Here is a 27,620-nt window from a genome sequence, read left to right on the forward strand (position 1 = left end):
TACTCTAAGGGAGGGAGCTTCATATATACTCTAAGGGAGGGAGCTTCATATACTCTAAGGGAGGGAGCTTCATATATACTCTAAGGGAGGGAGCTTCATATATACTCTAAGGGAGGGAGCTTCATATACTCTAAGGGAGGGAGCTTCATATATACTCTAAGGGAGGGAGCTTCATATATACTCTAAGGGAGGGAGCTTCATATATACTCTAAGGGAGGGAGCTTCATATATACTCTAAGGGAGGGAGCTTCATATATACTCTAAGGGAGGGAGCTTCATATATACTCTAAGGGAGGGAGCTTCATATACTCTAAGGGAGGGAGGGACTGACACACTGTAAACATTGATTAGAAGTGATGGTGGACTGGTGGTGGATTGCTTTTAGCCAAAGTTTATATTGCCATAATATGAAAGCCATGATGCTGTCCATCTTTGACTTAAACAATGTGTACACACTTTGGAATATACGTTTAAACATGGTAGAAGTGGATCCTATCGAGCTACTGCGGCGGTATAGCCAACATTAGGTGAGTAATTCATTAATTGTAAAAGTAACACGCTGACGCTGGTAAAATCATCAGCAGCAGCTGCCCAAAACATTAAGGTAGGCAGGTTGGCCGCTGTGCCCAATGCCATATTAATTTTAGTTCAGAAGTGGGTCCAGCTTTTACCTGCAGCTCCGCGGTCTGGTGCTGCACACATGCAGCATTGCAAGCATACAAAGAACTACGATTTGTAGCTTGTCTGACACATCAAGTTGAGAGAGCAATTTATCTGTAGTTGCTGGGACATGTTTGTTTAAAAGTGATACGTCAAGCGTCACCATCGATATATGGCATTGGGGGCTTTGGGAGTCAGGTTCGGTGAGGCCCGATCGTGCGGTCACCCCCCGGGCCCGGTGCCGGGTTGTTCCGTCTCTGTTGGCGGTTCTTGGTGCTGGCGTAATGACTGTTTTTACACTTCAGCTATTTTCCATATGCAACCAAGTGTAAAATGACTTATACTGGATCTCTTGTCCACTAGTCCCTTCCTAACATTTTAGTGTTGTTTTTATTTGTTGACAAAATTGTCAGTATATTTAGTCCTAGTTTTAGTCGTCGGTGAAAAAAGGGTAGTCGACGAACAATTTCTGTCTTAGTTTTAGTCAACGAAATCAACACTGACTGCATGGGGCCACCTGCCAGGCAGCAAATAGTAATAGTAGCCACTGTCTGATACTGGCAATCGATACTTGTGCATATACCCATTATGTCTTGAGACGCTTGCTTCTCCTTTTTATCACACATAGGTCAAATCTATACTTAACAGTGCTCCACGCTGCTGCATGACATTTCATGACAATTCTTTTTACTTTTCTAACTTGGCTATGGATTTAATATTGCCATCTATTCATTCATTTCTCAAAGTTCATATGTTTTCTGAACACATAAGAGGCAGTGATTTATAACCCAGCATCACTTCTCTGGCTGAAACCCAGGGCGGGCAAGCTCCTCACTCTATTCATCTATTCTTCATAGCACTAAGAGTTGGCTGCGTGCCAGAGCGTGAGCGCTGCATTGGCTCGGAGAGCTCCGCGGGAGAGCGGAGGGCTGAATTATACGTAGCTGCTCCACAAACGCGACCTTTCGGGAGCCAAGACTTGGGTCTAAAGTAATTGACAAGTGTTGCTTTGTAAGAGGAAAGCTGCTTTTCCAGACCCCATATATACTGTATGTGAGTCTTTCTTATATATATATATATATATGAAATTAAAGTTTGTGTTGTCGTCGTGGTCCCTTGGTGCAGGCAGGCAGGCACCATTAATGATTATCCGTCCACCATACTTCAGAAAACCCAACATATGGTGACAACTGGGAGAGGCACGTTTCAGCACACACAGTAAAATACTGAAGTGTACAAATGGAACCACATGGTCCATATTGTTCCATTTGTACACAATAGTTAAACGAACACCCAGGATTGTTCAGTGCACAAGCTTATGCCAACAGTATAATCACGTGTATCATGTATTTTTGAGGACAATTTCTATGCAGTGAGCCATTATCTAGACTATTATTCATGCATGTCAAACTGTTTTCCGTGCACACACACTCTTTTTTTGGGAAGCAGTGGGTGTGTGGGACACCCACTGCTTCCCAAAAAAATGAAAAAAGAGAGCACAGGTCTGAGCCTGGTCACTGTGGTCAGGTGCGCCAGCAATGTTTGGAATTCACCAAACAGGATGGAATATGAAAAATCGGACAGATCCGTCTCGACTAATAGAGATAATGTGTACCGATTTGGACAACATTTGTATAGGAGTAATATAAAAAGATCACACCCGTGTGAAGTGAGGGGCGCTCCTATCGTACATCATCATGACGTCGTAACAATGTCTATTTGCTCAGACACTATGACGTTGAATTGTCCATTCATTGTCAATGGGAATTTAATTTAATTTAATTTTGTGTAGGACAAAAATAGACACCAAGCCGATTTGCTGAGACACATATGACGTAAATTCTCCATTCATTTTCAATGGGAATTTAATGTTTGTGTAAGACGAAAATCTACACTAATAGCTGAATACAGGAGGGATTGGCGTCCCTCAAAGAAATTAGTGGCGCCATCATAGGGCAATCTTAAAAGGGTGACATTTGTTTCTCAACGTAGTGCGAATGTGCGCGCAAAGTTTCACCACAATCAGACTCTGCGTTCATGATTTGCCGTATTTTGTTCAAAACTGGGTGTCTGTTTTGTCTTGATATGATTTAAACATGTGCACTGTAAAATACCTCAGTGTACACAGTGCACAAAATGGAACCAATGAAATGGAACGTGCAATGATAGTCAACGGCAGCGCGTTCATGTGTTTGGGTCCAATCCATCCCAGAATGCACTCTGTTCATACCCGGAAGGAGGAGTGAAATCGCCTCATGCGCTTTTGAGCAACTTAATGCAAGTGGATGGGAGGAGAAATCCGGTGCCGTCTCTATTAATATATACTCTAAGCTGGAACCCCTTCCCTCTGGATCCCTCCCAGGACTGACTGACTGACTGGACTGGACTGATGCGTGCACGTTGTAGATCCCCATAATCAATCATCGTGATTGACCGTGTCATTGTTTACCTCCGAGTGTTGCTGACAGCAGGAAGTGTGTCCCATACTTCCTGATCAGATTGTCTGTGATCATCTGGGTCGTGGGCCTGTGGCCCAGCAGGCGGATGTTCCGAATGAACTCTGGCGTCAGCGGCAGCGGAGACTCCAGGAAATCTCTCCTCTCCACTGCCAGGTTGTTCACCTTCCACCTCCCAAACTCTCTAAAAAAGCATCCAATGAAAAGAAGAAAAGAAAATAAAGGCAGCTGTTATACCGGTGTAGTTCATAGCAGGGGAGAGGTGTGGCAACACACACACACGCACACACGCACACGCACACGCACACGCACACGCACACACGCACAGTGCAGGGAAGGGAAGGCAACCGTAATCTATAGCAGTGGAATAGAAGGAAATAAGAGGAGAGAGTGAGACAGACTATAGACGAATGAAGCGTCTGGCCCTGTAGGCCAGATGTAGGCAATCAATACTGAGGTGTCAAGCTGTGCTTAATGGCACACCTCAGCTATGGCTGCGCCCGGAGAACCCCTCTGTGGATTTGTCTATAGGAGAAGGGGAGAGAGAGTCTCCCGAGCTCAACTTTGCAATGTGAAATCACAACTTCAAAGCCACATCAGTACATATAGGGGGAGAGAGAGAGAGAGAGGAGGGAGGGGGAGAGAGAGAGAGAGAGAGAGAGACAGACACAATAGTGAAAAGAACTCAGTCAGACAGCAACCATGTAGAATGTTGTAAGATGAATGCCATCTGGGAAGGAAGGGGGTTGTGCTCATATAGAAACACATCTGACAGATGCTCTGCTTCATAACCCAATCATGACAGTCATGGGGGGAGGGGGGCGGGGGGCAAATGGTGCATGTAATAACCCCGTGGTCGAGACACATCCGGTTGTTTTCAATTATGGACGAGGAAACAAAAAGTGCAGGCGAAGAATAAATGGAAGTTGTGAACGCAGGCATCTGAACAAAAGGCATCTCATCAGCCTTTGTTGCCTTATCGTGTTCTTCTGTTTTCCAGTGACAAGCCGTACAGCTGACCTCAACGAGCGCAGCGTCTTTTTTGTTTATATGAATCCCTTGTGCTTCAGTGATTATAATATCCGAGCATGTTCATTTTTAATTGCCTCTGGCAGGTTGAAGATGATAATGGTATGAGTCCAGGGTTAACTGTAAACTGCTAGCATAATCTAGCGCGACAGGCAACAGGTTTAAATGGAACTCCCATGCAGTGAACTGCGTGCGGTGTTCCCCAAGGAAGCATACTAGGGCCGTTACTATTCCTTCTTCTATACGTCAACGACATGAGTGCTGCCTGTAACTGCTCGCTGAGGAGCAGTTGTTTTGTTTTGTCCTGTCTGTATGTATGGTTATACTGTTTTTATTTGTGAACTGTATTGTACAGTAGGGGCGACTGTGGCTCAAGAGGGTAGAGCAGGTCATCCAATGATCCATGGGTCGTGTAATGGGATTTTGAAGATGACAATACTAACTGTCGTAACTGCATTAACATGAGTCATCACAGATCACCTGTTTGCGTCTGTCAGAGGACATATTACTAGACCATAAGACCTTGTTTGACCATGTTTGATTGATTGATTGATTGAAGAATTTATTAACAGTTTGCAGAATTACAGTACATTTCAAGCACAAACTCAATACAAAGGCTGTTAACTGTGAGTGGACGACCCAATTAAGCATTACACTTGTTTCCAATAGGGTCCACCATGTTCAAATCATCAAAACATTTAGAGACGTACAAATAGACACTTCTATAGACAGAACAGGAATTCATCATAAAAGAGGTAAAAAGGGAAAAGAAATATATACAGTGAGGGGAAAAAGGGGGGGGGGGCGGGGGGGGGGATTCAGATTTTACGGGGGCCAGTTTCGAATTGCAGCCATCCGTAGGTGCCCTTTGAGAGCGGTTTTGAAGGAGTCAAGGGATTCGCATGTCTTAATGACAGTTGGTAGGGCGTTCCACATTTTGGTGGCATAGGAGCGAAAATAATTTAGTCCCTTGTTTGTGCCGAATCTGGGTTGTACATGGTTCGTTGCACTCCCTCTGGTGTTGTGGGTGTGGACTTCGTTAACATTAAGGAAGTATCTAGACAGGTACATGGGTATCTTGGTGGTGTATCGAATCTTGTGGACCAGACCTCCAATGTATTTGTGCTTCTTCATTGTGTATAAGAGAGACGCATTTGAACAGCTCTGGAGGCCTTGCATACCTACAGTCTCCCTGGGCTGGTACAGACCAACCCTTGTAATAAAGTATCATTGTTTCAGTCCACTCTCTACCTCCATTATTTATCAAAGGCTCTGATGTGAGTTCTGAATAATCCACAGTCGGCGGTTCGAATCCCGGCTCCTCCTGTCTACATGTCGAAGTGTCCTTGGGCAAGACACTGAACCCTAAATTGCTCCCAATGTGCTGGTTGGTACCTTGCATGGCTTCCGCCACCATCGGTGTATGAATGTGTGTGTGAATGGGTGGATGTAATGCACAATCTATGTAAAGCGCATTGGATAAAGGCCCTATATAAAATGCACCATTTACAATGTATCTGTGTTGAGGACCCCCTCTAAAATGAGATGCGACATCTCAAGGGGCTTATCCTTTCAATTAAGGTGTATATATATATATATATATATATATATATATACCACTCCTGATCTGGAGCGAGGACAAAATGCAGGGTGAGGAAGCTCTCAGTTCCGTATATACTCACCAAAATCCGTATGCGTGGCTTACCGATAACAAACTCTCACTACACCTTCATGGAAAAACAGAATACATTATTTTCGCGTCCCTCAGCAAGGTCAAGTATCGCAACACCAATAAGCATACTGTACTTTTTAGATGCCATTGGGATTGGAACTATTCGTATTAAAAACTTTTCAAAGTCATTCAGACCCATTAGTCAAACAGAAACCACTGCTAGACCAGGTGTTTGACTCTACTCTGATTGAATACTTTATTAGACAGAAATATGTGAAAACCGCAACAATCAATCAATCAATCAGTAATGAAAGTTATACACAGCTTCGTAAGCTGCAACAGTATATTTCCCTTTTACTGGTTTTCTGGGTCTTTTTAAGTCTTATAAATAAAACATAACAAAAGGAGAATAAGAAAGATAATAAGATACACTATTAGCCATCCTCACGCAATCTGTTTCCCAGTCGATAAATGCACAAGTATCTTTTTGTAGAATTGATTGCCTAGGGCAGTTCTTTGAGAGCTCTTGGATGCAAATGTCAGTGTTATGAATCATATCATAAAAAACTTTCTGTAATCAGTGGCATGCATTGGCAGACCTAGACCTACGTATTTAATCTCACACTTTTCACTGCTTTTCCTGCAGCTTCTTTAGCAACAACACAAATAATCATCATCATCATACTATATTATTATACTATAATTCTGACAATGTCTGTCTGTCTGAATGAATGAATGAATGAATGAATGAATGAATGAATGAATGAATGTGTGTCACTGTGACTGCCGTAGCTCCTCACTGCCTGCACCAATCACTCCCACTTTTCACACAGGCATTGACCATAATAATATGGAGGTCTTAACGAAGCCCTTTTTCCAATTTAACAACTTATAAATTAGGGGGGGGGGGGGGGGGGGGGGGGGGGCAATATCTCACAAGACAGACAGACAGACAGACAGTATAATATCTCACAACGGGTAAGGGCTAGTTATAATAATACCATAAAATGAAGAAAACCCAACCAGTCCTTTCTGAGTGTCTGTCTGTCTGTCTGTCTGTCTGTCTGTCTGTCTGAGTGGCGCCCTACGAGCTTGTAGGTCTGCTATTTTTGAAAAATCGAAGAACGACTGAAATAGAAACATAGCTTTTTCAGAAAACTGTCAGGATGTAGAAGACATTTTTTGAATCTGATCTCAGGTCAAAATGGGTTATATAAACCTTTCTTATATAAACAGATCTAGGCTATAGTCTATAATACACTATAATAAGGTAAAACACATACACTAGAGTTGGCGCACAGACTCTAATTATGTGTTGTTGTTCAGGGACAGACGGATACATTTATGTGGCCGTTGGCATTTTCTTCTTTTCTCCAAGTGGGTTGAAAATTGCACACAGGCATCGGCTTATTGGCATATGCAGGAACTGACAAAGCACAGTAAAGTAAACTTTTCAATTAAATGTAGTGAAGTACAAATATTTGGATCCGAGATGTAGTGGGGTAGTAGACGTAATTGGAAATACTCCAGTTAAGTAAAAGTACCTCAAAATGTTACTTAAGTATAGCAGTGGTTCCACAAAGTGGGGTCTGGGGACCCCTAGGGGTCCTTGAGGGAGTTCCAGGGGGTCCCCAGCTAAATGATAGTTATAGGAACCAAATGTACCCTTATGGGTCTGTAACTCAGAGAGTGTACAAATGGTTCCATTTGTACACTCTCAGAGTTAAATTAACTTTGATGTTACAATATGCATTGGGATCCCAGAGATAGAAATGCCATTATTAAATAGGGGACCGACTGTAGCCTAATTCAGGTCAAACCCGCCCGGGGGCCCTTGGAATGAAAATGGTTTTAACCCATTTTGGGCGGGAAGTGGGAACCCCTTTTGGTGTTAGCATTATGTTATGCTTTAGCTATTGAAAAATAGCAGATCTACAAGCTCATAGCGCGCCACTCGGTGGCGCGCTATGAGCTTGTAGATCTGCTATTTTTGAAAAATAGAAGAACGACTGACATAGAAACATAGCTTTTTCAGAAAACTGTCAGGATATAGAAGATATTTTTAGAATCTGATCTCAGGTCAAAATGGTTGAAAGTCACTGCTGGAGCCACTGCAGTACTTATTGGTTAAATGTAATTTCCACCACTGAAAAGAGGTGGGAAACAGTATGAAGGTACTGTATATAGCCATGCACAAATGGCACAGATGGTTTCCGGCACTACTCCCATGTGCTCCCAATATTCGCCTTGAGCATTTGCACTCCGAGCCATTTAGAACCAGACCTCCCCAGCAGCACTCAGTCGTGTGTGTGTGTGTGTATGCACAGAGCAGATAAGGCTGCTGCTGCAACTTGTAGCACATTGGCTGTTGTCATAGTGCTGCGGAGTTATTTCACCCACATAATAAACCTGAATAATGTTCAGCCTAAATGAACAATTACCGTACGTATTATCGGATTGCTCCTCGCAAGGTGCCCACGCAGCCCACTAGCAATTAAACACAATTAATCTTAAGTTTCACTCGGGGTCTAACAACACTTCTTGCCTGCCACTGGTAATCATGTACATATCATTGTTTCAGAAATATATATTTACATTTGGTCTTCTTCTCCTACGCACCAGGAGGTACGTAGGTGTGCAAAAGACTTGCGTTTTAGTTATATAATCCTGGATCAGAAGTCATTACAGTATATATATTCTGTACTGCTCACTCATAACTCTTTATATTACATACTGTACTGAAGTCTGGAAAAAGCCATACTGCAAGAAAAAGCCATACGGAGTGTTAATGGGGTTGACTATATATTCACTCTACCAATTTAGTTGATTTAAAAACATTAGAGATACTGTTTAAAGCTAAAATGAAAACACTTCATTGTATTGTATTAAGGGTTGTTCTCAATGGGAGAGAGCTGTTATTCACTCAGAGGAACATTTGTGTTTAAACAAAAAAAAAGGAAAGGATCAACATGAGAAGTAGATTTATAACGATAAAGGGAGTCAAGCTGTGAAGTGTCATTTTTTTTGTGTGGAAATGATATTACTGTGATTATTATTAGCATATTGTTTTTTTAGGGGGGAAAAAAGCATATAAGCACTTTTATTTTATTCTTTTACTTGAATATTACATTGTTCAGTAGAAATGAGGCACATGAACTGTTTTTGTTTGAAAACCTGTAAAAGGGGTATACTGATATATATTTTATTTTCTATTTTTTTTTAAGTTAAATGACAAAAGGGTATAGAATTAATAAGCTTAGGCTTCAGTCTATAAGAAATCAGCACACCAATATCAGGCTCCCGAGTCTCTTTACTTTAATTCGGTAACGTTTCGGGCTGCAGCACTTCCTCAGACCTTATGTTACCGAATTAAAGAGCCTGAATTGGTGTGCCGATTTTTTCATTTCTTATATGACTTCATTTTGATCCAGCACCCAGCCTATAGGTATTGATGTGCGTGTCCTTTTTGAGTGGTGTAAACCACTCCTACGACTGGCTTTGTTAGTTTACGTGTCTGTCTGTCTGTCTGTGCTCAAAAAATGAGCATGGTTGCTACGGTCACCCAGTTCACCCGGGTGTGATTTCATTACGTCAGACATTACGTCAGACCACAGCTGATCTGGCTATATAAGACCTTACACCACTCAGTTCACACGGGTGTGATTTTTTACTGTTTGTTCAGTCTCCTCTACTACTAGGCTTCAGTCTATACCCTTTTTCCCCCAGACTATACCCACAAAACTGTGATGAACTAAGAATGTTTTTGTATGAAAATAAATAAATAATAATAATAATAATAAACTAAACTAATTTAGAGGGGGAAAAAACTATGTTGAGGACACTTATTGAAGGTTGTGAAAACAAAACGATGAAATAATTTGCATGGATTGTATTTACAGCACAATGCATTCTCCAAGGAAGGAACGATATATAATATATGCTACAATGTTGCACAGTGATCTTTCCACTGTATAAGTGCTTGACTGCTGTAATCAGAGCAGGTTGAGCAACCTTGGCTGCGGCTGATGGATGGAGAGACTATGGCCTTTTGAAAGGGTGTAGATCATATTAAACCATTCTGGGCGGGAACCCCTTTTGGTGTTTTAAGCATTATGCTTTAGCTATTGAAAAATAGCAGGTCAACAAGCTCATAGCGCGGCACCGAGTGCCGCGCTACGAGCTTGTAGGTCTGCTATTTTTGAAAAATCGTGAAAATGTGCCTCAAATCTTTGAATATATATTCTTTCAGAGCGAACGTTTTTAACTCAAATCTTTGCTTCTGGGGGTGGTCCCTGGAACAACATATTTTCAGATGGAGGTCGGTGGCCAATTACATATAATCTTTGGGATCCTTGACGTGAAATATTAAGCACCTCTGACATAGAAACATAGGTATTTCAGAAAACTGTCAGAATTTAGAAGCCTTTTTTAAAATTTCGACGTCAGGCCTAAATGGCTTAAAGCAGGAGTAATGAGCGAAAGCCCCAACAGCCAGATGTTTGAATGATATATTATATACATTCAATGAAAATCCCTCTGAATTCAAGCTACTTCACGCAAAAGGCACCATTATGTGCAGTGGAAAACGTTTGTATATCTTATTTTATCATGAATTCATGATGAATTGAACATGGTGGGCCCTATTGTAAACACGTTAATCAACTTAATCAGGAGTTGTAGTATAGCCACGGGGTAATCTAAGCCGTGGATATTGATCTTGTCTTCATGTCTTTATGTATGTAAATTGTCTTGTTCTTTGTGTTATGTCAAATGTGTGTATATGTGTTCTGCATATTGGCTGCTTGGTCGCAAGACACATTTCAGCGTGTACTGACAAAGTACTTCATATCATATATCATCATATCAAGTGTAATACTTTATATTTGTACTGTAATTCTCCAATCTGTTAATAAATTCATCAATCAATTTTCGTAAATGAGACCCACAGAGGGTAGAGATAAAATGCAATGTATGCAAGGTAAATATAATTAGTCCCATGTATTGAATCTGTTTAAATGGCCTCCTATGTGTGTGTAAATATTGATTAAATTATAATGAATTAACCTACATTAACATAATCCAAAGTAAAAGTGGAGGCATCCCAAGTACTAATGAGGATACTTTGGACATTGTTTGGTTATAAGTTCAATAAGTTTGATAGTTGAATCCCCTCTTACGAACACAATGGATGCAGCCTCTACGAATGTACTTTTCATCATGTTTGGTAAATGAGACCCGCAGAGGGTAGAATGGATGCTCTGACCTTTTTGCTGACACTCTGGGTATTTACACCAAAGGCTTTGACTAATTTGTTGGTCAGGTATGTCGTCTGTAGTTATTAATCTTTGCTTCATTTCATGCCATCCAAATAAATGACCTCTTCAAGTGGGACGCACCGTGCAGTACGTGTGTCTCCCGAGTTCCACTTTGCAATGTGAGATCGCAACTTCAGAGCCACAGCAGTACATATAGGGGGGGTGGGGGAGAAGGAGAGGACAGAGAGAGAGAGAGAGAGAGTGTGAGTGAGTTCACAAATCCCCTCTATTGTTGAAGGTGATACGCTAGCACGTTCTTGTCCGAACCCCCCGATAGATAGGCTAGTAGGTGCATGTGTCCTAGAGGGAGATGAGAAGATGAAATAGCTTTCACTACAGTTTCTTTTATCAGTATATTATTATTTTTTTTGGGGGGGGACTGAAGTCCTGCCAAGAAGTTGTTATTATAAATCTTACTCTGCTTCAGCTTGATACATAATTTGAATCAGAGTGGCCTTGATCATATTAAAGTGAGGAAATGTAAGTTTTTCCACTGAGCGACTACTATATCTTGCTATAGGCTTATGACTAGGTAGAACTGTTACTGTATATGGACCATACATCCATCTTCAGCCGCTTATCCGTAGTCGGGTCGCGGGCCGGGGGCAACAGCTCCACCAGAGAGCTCCAGACTTCCCTCTCCAGAGCAACATTAGTAAGATTAGACTCGGCCAGTGACTCGATGTAATCCCTCCAACTGTGCCTTGGTCTGCCCCCGGGGTCTCCTCCCAGTGGGACGTGCATTGAGGACCTCCCTATAGGGAGACGCTCGAGAGGCATCCTAACCAGATGCCCGAACCACCTAAGCTGGCTCCTTTCCAGGCAAAGAAGCAGCGGCTGTACTCCGAGTCTCTCTCGCGTCACTTTTTTAACACAATTTTGGCCTTGGACGTGACCAGATGGGCTGCAATGTTCTGTCTTCATTTCTGACAGCATGCCTCTCGTTTGGAATATTAACGCTTCTAGAGAGACTTTAGCGTATCCAGCTCGAGGTAAGAATGGAAGATTATGCCTCCTGGTTTTGGTGGGGAATGGAGGAACCTTTCAGAGTAAAATCTGCCATATCTGCGGGCACTCTAGTGCCATTATTTTGAAAACCTCTGGCACATTCTAAGTGTTAAGAACGGGGATCAGAGAGTGTGATATATGGATTTATTCATTGGCACTTGTCCGGACAATGAAAGGTATATTTTATTTTACATAAATTACACATGCATGAAGTTATCTTAATGTAACACAACCACGTGCATTACCTGAATAATGCAATATGTTCAGAGCATAGCCAAATGCATGTCACTGACACTCTTGCCTGCACCCTATAGTGAATATGGCAGCGCCCCCCTGGCAACGTTTGCAATGGACAGGTGGTTATAATCCAGGGCCAACTTTGCTTTTGCTGTGGAAGCCCATGGTTTACATTCACCATAACACTCTAGTGTAAATCCCCCCAAAACACGCAAGCATTCGAAAAAACAAAAAACACACAAAAAAAGCAACACGCCATGTTTGGTTTCCTTCAAAGCACTCATTAACAACCCTTTCAAATTTGATCAGCAAAGAAGGCAGGGAGGTAAATTGTAAGGGGGGGATGAGAGGGTATACGATTTCATTAGCCGTTTGGTTGCTGTGGTCCATCATCACACTGAAACTAGAAGCACCGCCTCTCGTAATTTATCTTCTCCTTCCACAGGAGGAAAAAACGGACTACGGAAATAATATTGTCACTTTCAATCGCCTCTGCCCTGTGTGAGAAAGATTATACGTTTCACTAAGCAATGGATTGGGGGGGGGGAAAGAAAAGAAAAGAAAATAATAATTTGAAAACAAACATGAGCATGAGCAAACTTTTAGCTCTGCACTAGTCACCCTTATCTCAGCAATATGGTCACTGTGGAGTTTGCATGTTCTCCCCGTGTCCCCTAGCCAGGGTAAATAACATGCAGTACGCCTGGTCTCTAAACCAGGGGTTCTCAACCCGTGGGTCGCGACCCCTCGGGGGGTCGCCAAATTATTTTAGGGGGTCCCCAAATTATTTTCAAAAAAAAAAGAAAAAAAAAGATTTTTTTTAAATTTGTATTTTCACGATTTTTCAAAAATAGCAGACCTACAAGCTCGTAGCGCGCCACTCGGTGGCGCGCTATGAGCTTGTAGATCTGCTATTTTTCAATAGCTAAATTATAACAATGCTTAAAACACCAAAAGGGGTTCCCGCCCAAAATGGTTTAAGGTTATTGTAACAGTCAATTTATATTGGGGGCGGGGCGGGGGTCCCGAGACGTTGCCAAAGCATTTCCGGGGGTCCCCGGCCAAAAACGTTGAGAACCCCTGCTCTAAACTACCTCCCCCTGGCCAGCCGGGGCGCCTGATGGAGGGGAAAGGAACTGGTCGGAATAACGTGTTCCTCCCACGCACTACTTCCAGGCCGGGGAAACTCCCGCCTGTCAGGTGAAAAGAAGCAGCTTGAACTCCTCATGCATAGAAGGGAGCATGAGGTCAGTCCAGGGTTGGCAGAGGAAGTGTAGCGCCCAGGATTACACACTGAATAATTAACTACCGGTAATTAAACTAATTGACACTGGGTAAAAAAATGGGTTTCAAAAATCGTGGGATAAAAATTTTAAATTAAAAAAGGGAAAAAAAGAAAAAAGCAATGGTCACTGGCACTGATTTGACCTGCGGTGTCTGTCGGTGCACCACTGAAGTCAGATGGGCAAAGAAAGAAGAGAATGCCCGTCTACATTTTGCAGCATTGAAATTGTGACACAAAAAAAAAAAGACAAAGAAATTGACACTTCCAGACAGTAAGAGGAGGCTATTTAATTTGTTACCTCTCCATCACCAGCGTGTTTACCTGGAGGGAACAAGTTTTGATGTCTCGGAATCTCTGGGGTGGGTTTTTAAGAGGGAACAACAGACAGGGAACATCAGTAACAATGTTCCAGTGGGGTATATCTACTCTGTGTAGCTCTGGGGGAGTACGTCTGCTCTACAGCACTCACCTCACCCTTGTTCTCTCTCTGTGTAGCTCTGGGGGAGTACGTCTGCTCTACAGCACTCACCTCACCCTTGTTCTCTCTCTCAGCACCTGCAGATTCCCCTGTGGCTTTAACACATTCTGGGCGGGAATGCCTTTTGGTGTTTCAACCATTATGTTACAATTTAGCTATTGAAAAATAGCACATCTACAAGCTCATAGCGCGGCACCGAGTGCCGCGCTATGAACTTGTAGGTCTGCTATTTTTTTGAAATCATGAACATGTGGCTGCAAATCTTTGAATATATATTCTTTCAGGGGGTCCCTGGAACAACATATTTTCAGATGGGGGTCGGCGGCCAAATACAGATAATCTTTGGGGTCCTTGACAGGACAATGTTTGAGAACCACTGACATAGAAACATGGGTTTTTCAGAAAACTGTCAAGATTTAGAAGACATTTGTAATCGTCCTCAGGTCTAAATGGGTTAAGAAGCGGCTGCTGTTCATTGTACTTTAAGTGCCTCTTATATCAAAGTGTAAGCATGTTTCCTCTGATCAAGTTAAACTCATAGGGTGGGCAGTCAGTCACATCCTGCTTATTAAGAGTCTGTGTGACAACGGGCATTGTTATATTGGACACCCAAGTCCCCGTAGGCCTATACTTAATGTGTCAATACGCATGATATTAAGGTTTATACTGCGGATCATTTCGCGGGTTATAATTCACGCTTCACCCTTAAAATTGATTTGCAGCCGAACCTGATGCAAGAGGAGTGTGGCATAAAACGTATGGTGAGATCATCTTAACTCATTTAGACCTGAGCTCGATTCTACAAATGTCTTCTAAACGGTTTTCTGAAAAACCTACGTTTCTATATCAGTGGTTCTTAAACGATTTCATGTCAAGGACCCCGAAAATTATATGTAATTGGCCACCGACCCCCCCATCTGAAAATATGTTTTTCCAGGGACTCCCCAGAAGCAACGATTTGATTTAAAAACGTTGACTCTGTAACAATATTCAAAGATTTGAGGCACAGTTTCACGATTTTTCAAAAATAGCAGACCTACAAGCTCGTAGCGCGGCACTCGTGCCGCGCTACGAGCTTGTAGATCTGATATTTTTCAATAGCTAAAGTGTAACATAATGCTTAAAACAGCAAAAGGGGTTCCCGCCCAGAATGGATTAGTTCTGCTACAGTGTGACTGCTGGAACCATCTGCACACCGACCGTCTCTCTCGTCTGCTGAGAATGTGGTGCAGTGTGTTCAGGTTACAGTCAGCCTGCTTGAAATGCCAGCGATATGCATGGCCTTGTTACAAATAATATAGATTTCTCCTTCAATTAATTTTGGCTATAGCAGCAATCCCTGCAAAACGTCCCGTATAATCTCCTGTAAAACGAAAGGGATCGATTCTTCAAATTCTAATCGCAATCTAATTCTAATTCTAATTCGAATCTAATTCTAATCGCGATCATTCTAATCGCATCTAATTGCAAATAGCAATCCCTGCAAAACATCCCGTAATCTCCTGTAAAACGAAAGGGATCGATTCTTCAAATTCTAATCCAAATGTAAATTCTAGTCCTCGTGAATGTTCATTTGAATCACAGTTCTAAAACTAAAACTAAAACTTATTGTTGGGGACTGTGGGTTGCATATAGGCCAGGGTAATATGTTTGACGTATTGCAATCATGCATGAATATATTGCTTATGAATCACATAATGTATACGTGAAACAGTATAGGCTAATAATGTGACTGCATGTGTTCTTTTGATTCAATGCAATTCGATTTAATTCAATTTAGGAAGATTTAGAGGCTATTTACCTTTTTAGGTTGTTTTTTTTCCCCTCCCTTTAATACCATCACTATTAATCAAGTGGGTACAGTAATCTAACGGGCTTCAAACACAGCCTTGCGGCTGACAGAAGCCTCTCAAGGGAGTCGGTGATAATGCAGAGTAATAAGTATTAAGAGCTCACTAATCACTTGGCCACACGATACGACTATTAATCTTGCCACCCATGCACCTCGGCTCCAACGGGCCACTGTCTTTGCCAGAGCAGGGGGAAGGAAAAAAATTAAAAAGCTCTAACACAGCAGCTGATCACCGGAGCCATAAAGTATCCTAGGCAGCCGATCCATAGACGTCAACAACCGTGTCTGACTCTCCCGTTTCCAGACAGCCTGCCCTGGACCTCGTCACTCTCTGTTACGACGGGCGTGATTTATGGCAACAGCCCCACGACTAATTTGACCACTATAGCTGAAACCTCACGTCGTTGTCCTCATTTCCTTCCCTTGTGCCAATCCAAATATTTCACTTTAATACTTGACCACCTGATCAGGTGATGTATAATTACAATTTACAATTTACAATGTAGGCATTTAGCAGACGCTCTTAATCCAGAGCGACTTACATTAAGCAATAACAAAAGCATGGCATACATCACATAAAAAGTAGTTATCATGAATCATGCGTAAACTAAGAACGTAACAGTGGAGTATCTATGTATGGGGCGGCTGTGGCTCAGGAGGTAGAGCAGGTCGTCCAATGATCCATGGGTCGGCGGTTCGAATCCCGGCTCCTCCTGTCTACATGTCGAAGTGTCCTTGGGCAAGACACTGAACCCCTAATTGCTCCTGATGTGCTGGTTGGTACCTTGCATGGCTTCCGCCGCAATCGGTGTATGAATGTGTGTGTGAATGGTTGAATGTAATGCACAATCTATGTAAAGCGCCTTGGATAAAGGCGCTATATAAATTTACCATTTACCATTTATGTAAACTATACATACTATACTATATAATATATTATACATGTGTACTATAAAGTGCTATGACTAAAATGCAATTCTAGTGCTGTCTACGTAACAAGCTATAGGTCTGTTTAAAATACTATCTAAGTCTACATAAAGTGCTATCTAAGGGGCTAGGCTAGGGCAAGTGCTACGGGCCATGGTGGAGTCTGAAGAGGTGGGTAAGCTGCATGTAGGAGAGGGTCCAGTGAAATGCAATGCTGTGGCCCAGTATACAGCCATATACCGCTGTGTGTAACACGTCGTAAAGACTCGTAAATCAAACCTGTCCAGCTGTGAGCAAGGTGTCGTGTGATTATCGACTCCAAGCACATTTACTGGATGACAGCACAGGCCCAAATAATGTGCTCCCCAACCAGAAAATCCCAAGCAAGGTTTTCACTACGCTAAAAACCATCCTTGTTAAATTGCCAACAGTCAACAGTATAGCCCTATGGTGTCATATTACAACTCACGCCTCACTGAATACCTGTTAGCATAATGGTTATTATACTGTTTATAATGTAAACGTTTTCGCAACGGAAATGCCTGCTCATCGGATAAGAGAAATGAGTAAAAGCACAAATGTTGCAAGTATACAGCAGTTACAGTAAAATAATATTAAGTATTTAGTATTCAACTTTCAATTACAATGTAGGGCTTTATAGGCACTTAGAACTTATAGCTGACACTCTTGTCCAGAATGTGAGGTCCTGGATACCACGTAAACAACACACTAAATCTAAATGGGCATACTTAGCTAAAACTATTCTAAATAAAACATAATATGTGAACAAGTATAACCAACACGCCTGCGTAGTATTAAATAGCATCTATCAAATGATTGTAATAAAAATGATAAAAACAGCACTGATACAGCATCTTGATACATCATCTTGTCTGTAACGTCATTTATTCATCGTCTGCTATTCAACGGATATATATTTAAACTGTCATGGCAGTTTTTGTGGGTTAACTCGCTGACAGATGAAAGTAGTTCACTTCCTTTCCTCAGCCATCTCCATTAATTTATCCACCTCACCTGATATGAGTTTCAGTACAATTTATTTCGTCCAATATAATTTCCACTGGAGCATTTTAATAGGGGTTAGGCAAGGACTCACCAAAAATTCTGCCTCATGTTATAATCTACAGCTGAAACTCTCAATGGCACATAAATCCTGGATATTGTTATTAATAAAGCACAAGCCTCAGACTAAATCAATATTTGCCCCTTGGTGCATTTTTCATCCCTCTGGTAGTTGACTCTTAATAGGCTCTACCCGTCAGCAGTGCACATGCAAGCCTTGCACTGCATTTACAGAGACATTTAATGTATCTCTCCATCTATAAATGCACCATACGGTACTGTCAGGTCTGTCTGTACGTACGTGTGTACGGCTGTAATCCACGTAACTGGAGAACCGTTTGCCCCACTGACTCCGAATTCGACACACGTGTTCCACACCCCCACAGGGAGTGCAGTGCCCGGCGCCGGGTCGGTCGGACCCACGGTTGTCCAGAACCGCCACAAAATGCCTCTTCCCGGGCTCTGGACATGAAGGGCCCCTGCCCAGGGTCCATATATGGAGCTGGCCTGTTCTAGTTCTGACATCACGACACTCCATATTTGGGCATGCCTGACACAGAACTCCATATATAGGAATAGAGTCAGAGTGACAGATCCAGAAATCTCCATACATACATACATACATACATACATACATACATACATACATACATACATACATACATACATACATACATACATACATGTATATGGGCATAAAAGGGACACAGACAGATGGGTGGAACGGGTACTCTGACACGGGTACAACGGGTACTCTGACATGGGTACAACGGGTATTGCATAGCCGGGTGGGGCATGGATCTCCAACTTCCATAGTTACCGACTCGTTGCTCTACAGCCGGGCACCGGTCTAGTTTTCAAAATCACCAAAATGATGCCCTGCACTCCACTGTCCCCCACTGCACTCCACTGTCCCCCACTGCACTGCACTGTCCCCCACTGCACTGTCCCCCACTGCACTGTCCCCCACTGCACTCCACTGTCCCCCACTGCACTGCACTGTCCCCCACTGCACTGTCCCCCACTGCACTGTCCCCCACTGCACTGCACTGTCCCCCCACTGCACTGCACTGTCCCCCACTGCACTGCACTGTCCCCCCACTGCACTGTCCCCCACTGCACTGCACTGTCCCCCACTGCACTGCACTGTCCCCCCACTGCACTGCACTGTCCCCCACTGCACTGCACTGTCCCCCACTGCACTGCACTGTCCCCCACTGCACTGCACTGTCCCCCACTGCACTGCACTGTCCCCCACTGCACTGCACTGTCCCCCACTGCACTGCACTGTCCCCCACTGCACTGCACTGTCCCCCACTGCACTGCACTGTCCCCCACTGCACTGCACTGTCCCCCCACTGCACTGTCCCCCCACTGCACTGCACTGTCCCCCACTGCACTGCACTGTCCCCCACTGAACTGCACTGTCCCCCACTGCACTGCACTGTCCCCCACTGCACTGCACTGTCCCCCACTGCACTGTCCCCCACTGCACTCCACTGTCCCCCACTGCACTGCACTGCCCTCACTGCACTGTCCCCCACTGCACTGCACTGTCCCCCACTGCACTGCACTGTCCCCCACTGCACTGCACTGTCCCCCCACTGCACTGTCCCCCACTGAACTGCACTGTCCCCCACTGCACTGTCCCCCACTGCACTCCACTGTCCCCCACTGCACTGTCCCCCCACTGCACTGTCCCCCACTGCACTGTCCCCCACTGCACTCCACTGTCCCCCCCTGCACTGTCCCCCACTGCACTGTCCCCCACTGCACTGCACTGTCCCCCACTGCACTGTCCCCCACTGCACTGTCCCCCACTGCACTGCACTGTCCCCCACTGCACTGTCCCCCACTGCACTGCACTGTCCCCCACTGCACTCCACTGTCCCCCACTGCACTGTCCCCCACTGCACTGCACTGTCCCCCACTGCACTGCACTGTCCCCCACTGCACTGCACTGTCCCCCACTGAACTGCACTGTCCCCCACTGCACTGTCCCCCACTGCACTGTCCCCCACTGCACTGCCCTCACTGCACTGTCCCCCACTGCACTGCACTGTCCCCCACTGCACTGTCCCCCACTGCACTGTCCCCCACTGCACTGTCCCCCACTGCACTGCACTGTCCCCCCACTGCACTGCACTGTCCCCCCACTGCACTGCACTGTCCCCCACTGTCCCCCACTGTCCCCCACTGCACTGTCCCCCACTGCACTGTCCCCCACTGCACTGCCCTCACTGCACTGTCCCCCACTGCACTGTCCCCCACTGCACTGTCCCCCATTGCACTGCACTGTCCCCCACACTGAATGAACACAAGTTCCGACTATACCTGCTGAGCCATCCATTCATCTGAATTTATTTCCCGTTGTCACACGGGAACGCGGGGTCAATTTGTTCCTGCAGAAGACAAATACCCGAACACCATGTATATGGGCATAAAAGGGACACAGACAGATGGGTGGAACGGGTACTCTGACACGGGTACAACGGGTACTCTGACACGGGTACAACGGGTATTGCATAGCCGGGTGGGGCTTGGATCTCCAACTTCCATAGTTACCGACTCGTTGCTCTACAGCCGGGCACCGGTCTAGTTTTCAAAATCACCAAAATGATGCCCTGCACTCCACTGTCCCCCACTGCACTCCACTGTCCCCCACTGCACTGCACTGTCCCCCACTGCACTGCACTGTCCCCCACTGCACTGCACTGTCCCCCACTGCACTGTCCCCCACTGCACTGCACTGTCCCCCACTGCACTGCACTGTCCCCCACTGCACTGTCCCCCACTGCACTGTCCCCCACTGCACTGTCCCCCCACTGCACTGCACTGTCCCCCACTGCACTGTCCCCCACTGCACTGTCCCCCACTGCACTCCACTGTCCCCCACTGCACTGCCCCCCACTGCACTGCACTGTCCCCCACTGCACTGTCCCCCACTGCACTCCACTGTCCCCCACTGCACTGCCCCCCACTGCACTGCACTGACCGCACTGCACTGTCCCCCACTGCACTCCACTGTCCCCCACTGCACTGCCCCCCACTGCACTGCACTGTCCCCCACTGCACTGCCCCCCACTGCACTGCACTGACCTCACTGCACTGTCCCCCACTGCACTGCACTGTCCCCCACTGCACTGTCCCCCACTGCACTGTCCCCACTCCCCCACTGCACTGTCCTGCACTGCACTGTCCCCCATTGCACTGCACTGTCCCCCACACTGAATGAACACAAGTTCCGACTATACCTGCTGAGCCATCCATTCATCTGAATTTATTTCCCGTTGTCACACGGGAACGCGGGGTCAATTTGTTCCTGCAGAAGACAAATACCCGAACACCACACGTATAATAATAAGAAACGCTGATACCGAACTGATCCTCAGAAACCACTTTCTGTTTGTGTACTAGTTTCCACCAGCTGGAGTCTGATCGCCATCCTGCCCCACATTTCTCTCGCCTCTTCCTCTATGAAACCAGATACTAGGCCTTTTGAAAGTGACGGTATGCACGTGTGTATATGTATCACTTCTCAGGACATGCATGAACAGTCCTACTCCAGGCAGGGGTCTGCATTCATGGGAACAGCGTGACGGTTCCCCTGCGCGGGTTCCAAATGTTGCATGTTAATGTCGTGGCCGCGAGAGAGAGAGAGAGAGAGAGAGAGAGAGAGACACTCACTCACCTATAAATCTTGTATCTGGTGGAGAAGCCCTGTCGGTTCTTCTCCACAAAGTCTACGTACTCCGGGGAGTGGTGGAAGGGCCCTTTGTCAGACAGCAGCCAGTCCAGGGGCCCCCCGGCCCCGCCGGGCTTGTCACCGCCGCCGCCACCGGCCGTGGTTGATGCTGCTGCTGCTGCTGCGGCCGCCATGCACGCTGTCCACACACACACCCAGCGGCGCAGGCTGAGACGGAGGCTGACGGCGACCCATGGAGCCATCAGAGGCGGGAGGGACGCGAGGCGGGGATGAGGTGGTGGAGGTGGTGGTCGTGGGGGGGAGGGGGGGCAGTGGGTGGGTGGGGGAGAGAGGGGTTTAGCAGTCCAAGCCACACGTTGTCAGCTTGCTCCTCCACTGGGACACCCGGGGGACCTGCATACCCTCCTCAATGCCCCCCATGCACCTAAACGACAGAGAGAGAGAGAGAGAGATATTGGTGGATATAAAGATAATGTGGTGGTGTATGGTGGGTGTACTGTATATGAACACACACGCACACATGTACACCAAAGGCACGCACGCACGCACGCACGCACGCACGCACGCACGCACGCACGCACGCACGCACACACACACAACTGACACATGGGGAAACAAAAAGAACAAAGCCATGAGGGGCTAAAGAAGCTAAACGAGCATGCGAGTGAACTCAAAGTTGTCGCTCCTCTTTTATAATTACACAACGATGCATCCGCTACGCCTCTGTTTTCAACATTAATATTTATGGTGCTCCAGCACTGGCTTTGAGCTGTACGTGCACCGCCACTGCAGATTTAATCCATTCTGGGCGGGAACCCCTTTTGGTGTTAGCATTATGTTATGCTTTAACTATTGAAAAATAGCAGATCTACAAGCTCATAGCGCGCCACCGAGTGGCGCGCTACGAGCTTGTAGGTCTGCTATTTTTGAAAAATCGAAGAACCACTGACATAGAAACATAGCTTTTTCAGAAAACTGTCAGGATTTAGAAGATTTTTTTTAGAATCTGATCTCAGGTCAAAATTGATTAACATTCCTTCCTACATCATGTATTCTCAGTTACCAAGCCAGCAATGTGAAAAAAGTAACCTTTCTTGCTCAGATTTCCTGCTCTCTGGTATATCAGGTTCCTGCAGCTGTTCCAACCCTCGTCCAAGGTTCACATCAGTCTCCATCAATTTCTCAAGGCCCGTCAATCAAATCCCCTGCAGCCTCCATGTGCAACCAGCTGCTTTGCAAGATGTATGACTCTCTCTCTCTCTCTCTCTGTGTGTGTGTGTGCGTGCGCGTAGAGACATACGCGCATGTGTGAGGCGTCTGCGGTGTGGGGAGTTGAGTCTCATTACAGTATTCTGATGACAATCTGTCAAGTGAATTCAGCCAGTGTGCGCGCGCTCGTTCGTGCGCGTGTGCGTGAGTGAGTGAGTTAGTAAAAAGAAAAGAAAGAAAAAATGTGTGTGCGTTGGTTTTAAAAAAAGTAAAATCACACAATAACCGCAAGATGGCAAAGCAAGTAATATGACCTGTAGCTCATGAAGACATGTTGGACATGTGGAAATGCGAACAGAGAAAGAGGAGGAAATACAGAAAGGCATTGCTGCCGTTGTTTGAGCTAGAGACAGAGAGAGAGAGGAGGTAGACAGACAGAGAGGGAGGACGGTTCATTATTGAAAGTTAACCAAGCAGGGAGAGATAGGGAGATGAGATGAGTTGAGATGGCGTTTGCCTTGAAATTGATTTTAGTCTGGCGTCAGGTTTTTAACTGGCCATCACTCATCAGCCTTGCACTGTCTGACCCGTGCGCGCGCGCGCGTGTGCGCGTGTGCGTGCGTGCGTGCAAGTGTTCGTGCATGCATGCATACGCACGTACGTAGTCTACGTACGTGCATGCGTGTCTGTGTGTATACTATAGTATGTGTATTGTACAGTGTGTGCATGCGTGCGTGTGTGCCTGCGTGCTTGCGCGTGCGCCGTGCGTCTTTAAACTGTAATATTCACTTCTGAGCAGACATGTCCTGCAGACGACCATAATGAACTGGATGTATTTACGACGGATCAGCACTCATAGTGCCTTCCTTCACACAGCGTACATACTGTATGGTTATATCTCTCATGTCTTCTGTAATGGATCTACTGAATGTCATATAATTGGCATAGTGCAGACATCTAGATGCATTAACCATGGGTGTGCATTATAAGAGCTGGTGGGGGGGGGGGGGGGGGTCGCTCACAGTATAAAAGCCTCAGTATCACTGTTCGTTTAACCCATTTTGGGCGGGAACCCCTTTTGGTCTTTTAAGCTATTGAAAAATAGCAGATCTACAAGCTCATCGAGTGCCGCGCTACGAGCTTGTAGGTCTGCTATTTTTTATTATTTTTTATCCCACGATTTTGTAACCCATTTTTCACCCCTGTGTCAATTATCTAATGTGATCCTGGGCTCTACACACCCTCCGCCAACCTGGGGAGAGCAACGGACTTGAACTCATGCTTCCTTCATGCATGAGTGTCCAAGTTGCTCCTTTACACCTGACAGGGGGGAGTTTCCCTGGTTGGACGTAGCGCGTGGAAGGAACACGTTATTCCAACCAGTTCCAGGTCTGCTATTTTTTTTTTAAATCGTGAAAATGTGGCACAAAAATTTGAATATATATTCTTTCAAAGCGAACGTTTTTAACTCAAATCTTTGCTTCGGGGGGGGTCCCTGGAACAACATATTTTGAGATGGGGGTCAGAGGCCAAATACATATAATTTTTGGGGTCCTTGACATGAAATATTCAGAACCACTCACTGACATAGAAACATAGGGTTTTTCAGAAAACTGTCAGGATTTAGAAGACATTTTTTGTAGAATCGTTCCCAGGTCAAAATGGGTTAATGCAGTATTAGTTTAACCAGTCCAATGCGACCATTTGGACCTGTAATAAGGGTCCATTTGGTTAGGTGTGTAGGCATACATTCACAATGGATGTAGCAACATGTAGTGCAGTTCAAACACAGAGTTGCTCTACTGCAGCAGGGGTATATAGTATATACTGTAAAACAGGGATGGGCAACTTTGACGATGGAGAGGGCCAATATATTTCCACACTCACTCCAGAGGGGCCACAGTGCATGTTACTGTCGTAGCAAAAATAGCCGATCTTGTAGATCGGCTATTTTTGCTATATTTGAATTGAAAACCTGATTCATTTTTTGCTATTTTTGAATTGGAATCCTGAAAAGTAACCTTTTTTATTGAATTTCAAATGCATTTAGTTATAGTTTTGTTAACTTTATGAACTGTTAACATATCTACAATGGACACAAAAAGACAATAACATTTTAATACTAGTCATTAAGTACTATAGTCATTTAATACTAGTCATGAAGTAATTAAAGCGGGTTTGGAATTGTAAACAGCTGAAATCAATACTATATCAGTATTCTGATATTAACATGAGGGCCGCATTAAGTGAAGGTGGGGGCCGCATGTGGCCCCCGGGCCGCCAGTTGCCCACCCCTGCTGTAAAAGATACATGCCCTGCTATTCACTTTTAACTGCCTGCCGTTGTTGTTTGATGTCGTTACAAACACTTAAACCCTATACTTTGTCGACCAGTGTCCCCCAGGGGTATACTTTTTTAATACCGTTTTAAAACATGTATGCAGTGTCTCTAAAATTGCTAACCTTATTGCCTTCAGCCACAACATCTAGCAAATAGGATCTGGGAAATGGTACTTCTATTGGATTACGTATAGTTGCGTGTCGTGTTTTAGAGTGCCCTTCATTCAGTTGGGACTATGTGTGGTACAGTATATGTTAACCCATTATGGGCGGGAACCCCTTTTGGTGTTTTAAGCGTTATGTTATGCTTTAGCTGTTGAAAAACAGCTGATCTACAAGCTCATAGCACGGCACTCTGAGTGCCGCGCTATGAGCTTGTAGATCTGCTATTTTTGAAAAATCGTGAAAATGTGGCGCAAATCTTTGAATATATATTCTTTCAAAGCAAACGTTTTTAATTCAAATCTTTGCTTCTGAATGACTGACATAAACATGGGTTTTTCAGAAAACTGTCAAGCATTTAGAAGACATTTGTAGAATTGTCCCCAGGTCTACATGGGTTAACCCATTTAGGGCGGGAACCCCTTTTGGTGTTGTTAGCATTATGTTATGCTTTAGCTATTGAAAAATAGCAGATCTACAAGCTCATAGCGTGCCACCGAGTGGCGCGCTATGAGCTTGTAGGTCTGCTATTTTTGAAAAATCGAAGAACGATTGACATAGAAACAGATTTTTCAGAAAACTGTCAGAATGTAGAAGACATTTGTAGAATTGTCCTCAGGTCTACATGGGTTAATATCTGAACACAGCAACAGGGGTCATATTTAAACACTGTTTAATCCTGTCATCCAACAGGCAGCGGTCCAAACGCTGATGCAGGAAAGAAGAGAAGAGAGGGCTGGAGAGAGAGCAGGAGGAGGAGAGTGCTTTCTGTCTGTCCCCTGTTGCTCTCTCCTTCTCCCTATATGCCCCTCTCTTTGTTGCTTCTCAGTCTCCTCTCCTTTTCACTTCTCACATATTACTCCCTCCCCCCCCTCCCTCCCTCCCTCTCTCCCTCCCTCCCTCCTTGAGAATCTCCACAATCCACTTTGATCCCCCACTGTTTTTTTTTTAAGATGCTCGGTGCACACGTCGTACATTATGCCTGTAAACATTTATTGTTTCTGTGATCCGACGCAGGTTTGTAATCACATTATCGGTCACACGGAACCTTTCCGCTGTAAGCCTTTGTTATCGGCTGCCTGGGCTGATATCAGATACTCACTTCACAGACTAGGGTGTTATATTACGTCACATATGAAACCGTATGCAAATGGCTGCTTTTCATCACACACAGCGTTAAAATGCTCAGCCCCCGAGGCTAGAGCTCCTCACGTAATCTTAACCCGTTCTGTCCGGGAACCCCTTTTGGTATTTTAAGCATTATGTTATTCTTTATAGCTATATTGAAACAATTAGCAGATCTACAAGCTCATAAATCTTTGAATATTATTTCAGAGCGAACGTTTTTAACTCAAGTCTTTGCTTCATGGCGGGGTCCCTGGAACAGGTGCGTCGGAGCCGGCAACCAAATGCGAATCATGAGAAGAAAAGGGTCCCGCACACTGTCTTTCGCTTATAGAGCAGTAGTTTTATTAGATGACAACGTTTCGGTCTAAACGACCTTCATCGGGTATCCCAGGGGTCCCTGGAACAACATGTTTTCAGATGGAGGTCGGAGGCCATTTTCATAACATTTTTGGTGTCCTTGACATGAAATAGTTTGAAATACACTGATATAGAAACATAGTTTTCTTTCTTTCTTTCTTTTTTTTCAGAAAACTTCCATGATTTAGTAGACATTTTGTATAGAATCTGGTCTCAGTCCTAAAGGGGTTAAAACAACGAATTGAATGTTGTGAGCTGCAAGAGCCATGCATGTTTTTTCATTATCACATTTTGGGCGGGAACCCCTTTTGGTGTTAGCATTATGTTATGCTTTAGCTATTGAAAAATAGCAGATCTACAAGCTCATAGCACGCCACCGAGTGGCGCGCTACGAGCTTGTAGGTCTGCTATTTTTGAAAAATCAAAGAACGACTGACATAGAAACATAGCTTTTTCAGAAAACTGTCAAGATGTAGAAGACATTTTTAGAATCTGATCTCACGTCAAAATGGGTTATAGGCAGTAGGCAACGCTGGGGCTCCGGTGGATACGTTCAAATATGATTTTGCACTCCATGGGCCAGCATTGATATCCCCAGGCTGTGTTGGAACCTCATGTCTGAAATGAAAGCTGTGTTTGTTCCTGTGAGGTCCTCTCAGAGGGATTTGCGAGGAGGCTTCAAATTATGGGGGGAAATAGATTTCCTCACAGGAATGT

At 44.7% G+C, this 27,620-nt stretch overlaps 1 protein-coding gene across 1 annotated transcript in view; it reads right to left on the minus strand.

Annotated features, from left to right (window-relative positions):
* The window catches only part of brinp3a.2 (bone morphogenetic protein/retinoic acid inducible neural-specific 3a, tandem duplicate 2), a gene marked incomplete at both ends in the record, with an annotated part of 42,495 nt that extends 20,614 nt beyond the window's left edge, over positions 1-21,881 (minus strand). The window contains 2 exons of the mRNA XM_079507073.1: positions 3,110-3,300; positions 21,694-21,881. Coding sequence (XP_079363199.1) covers positions 3,110-3,300; positions 21,694-21,881 — 379 coding nt within the window. The remainder of the gene's footprint in view (positions 1-3,109; positions 3,301-21,693) is intronic.
* Positions 21,882-27,620: the final 5,739 nt, after the last annotated feature.

This window comes from Electrona antarctica (assembly GCF_951216825.1).
Source record: "Electrona antarctica genome assembly, chromosome: 7".
Classification (NCBI taxonomy): domain Eukaryota; kingdom Metazoa; phylum Chordata; class Actinopteri; order Myctophiformes; family Myctophidae; genus Electrona; species Electrona antarctica.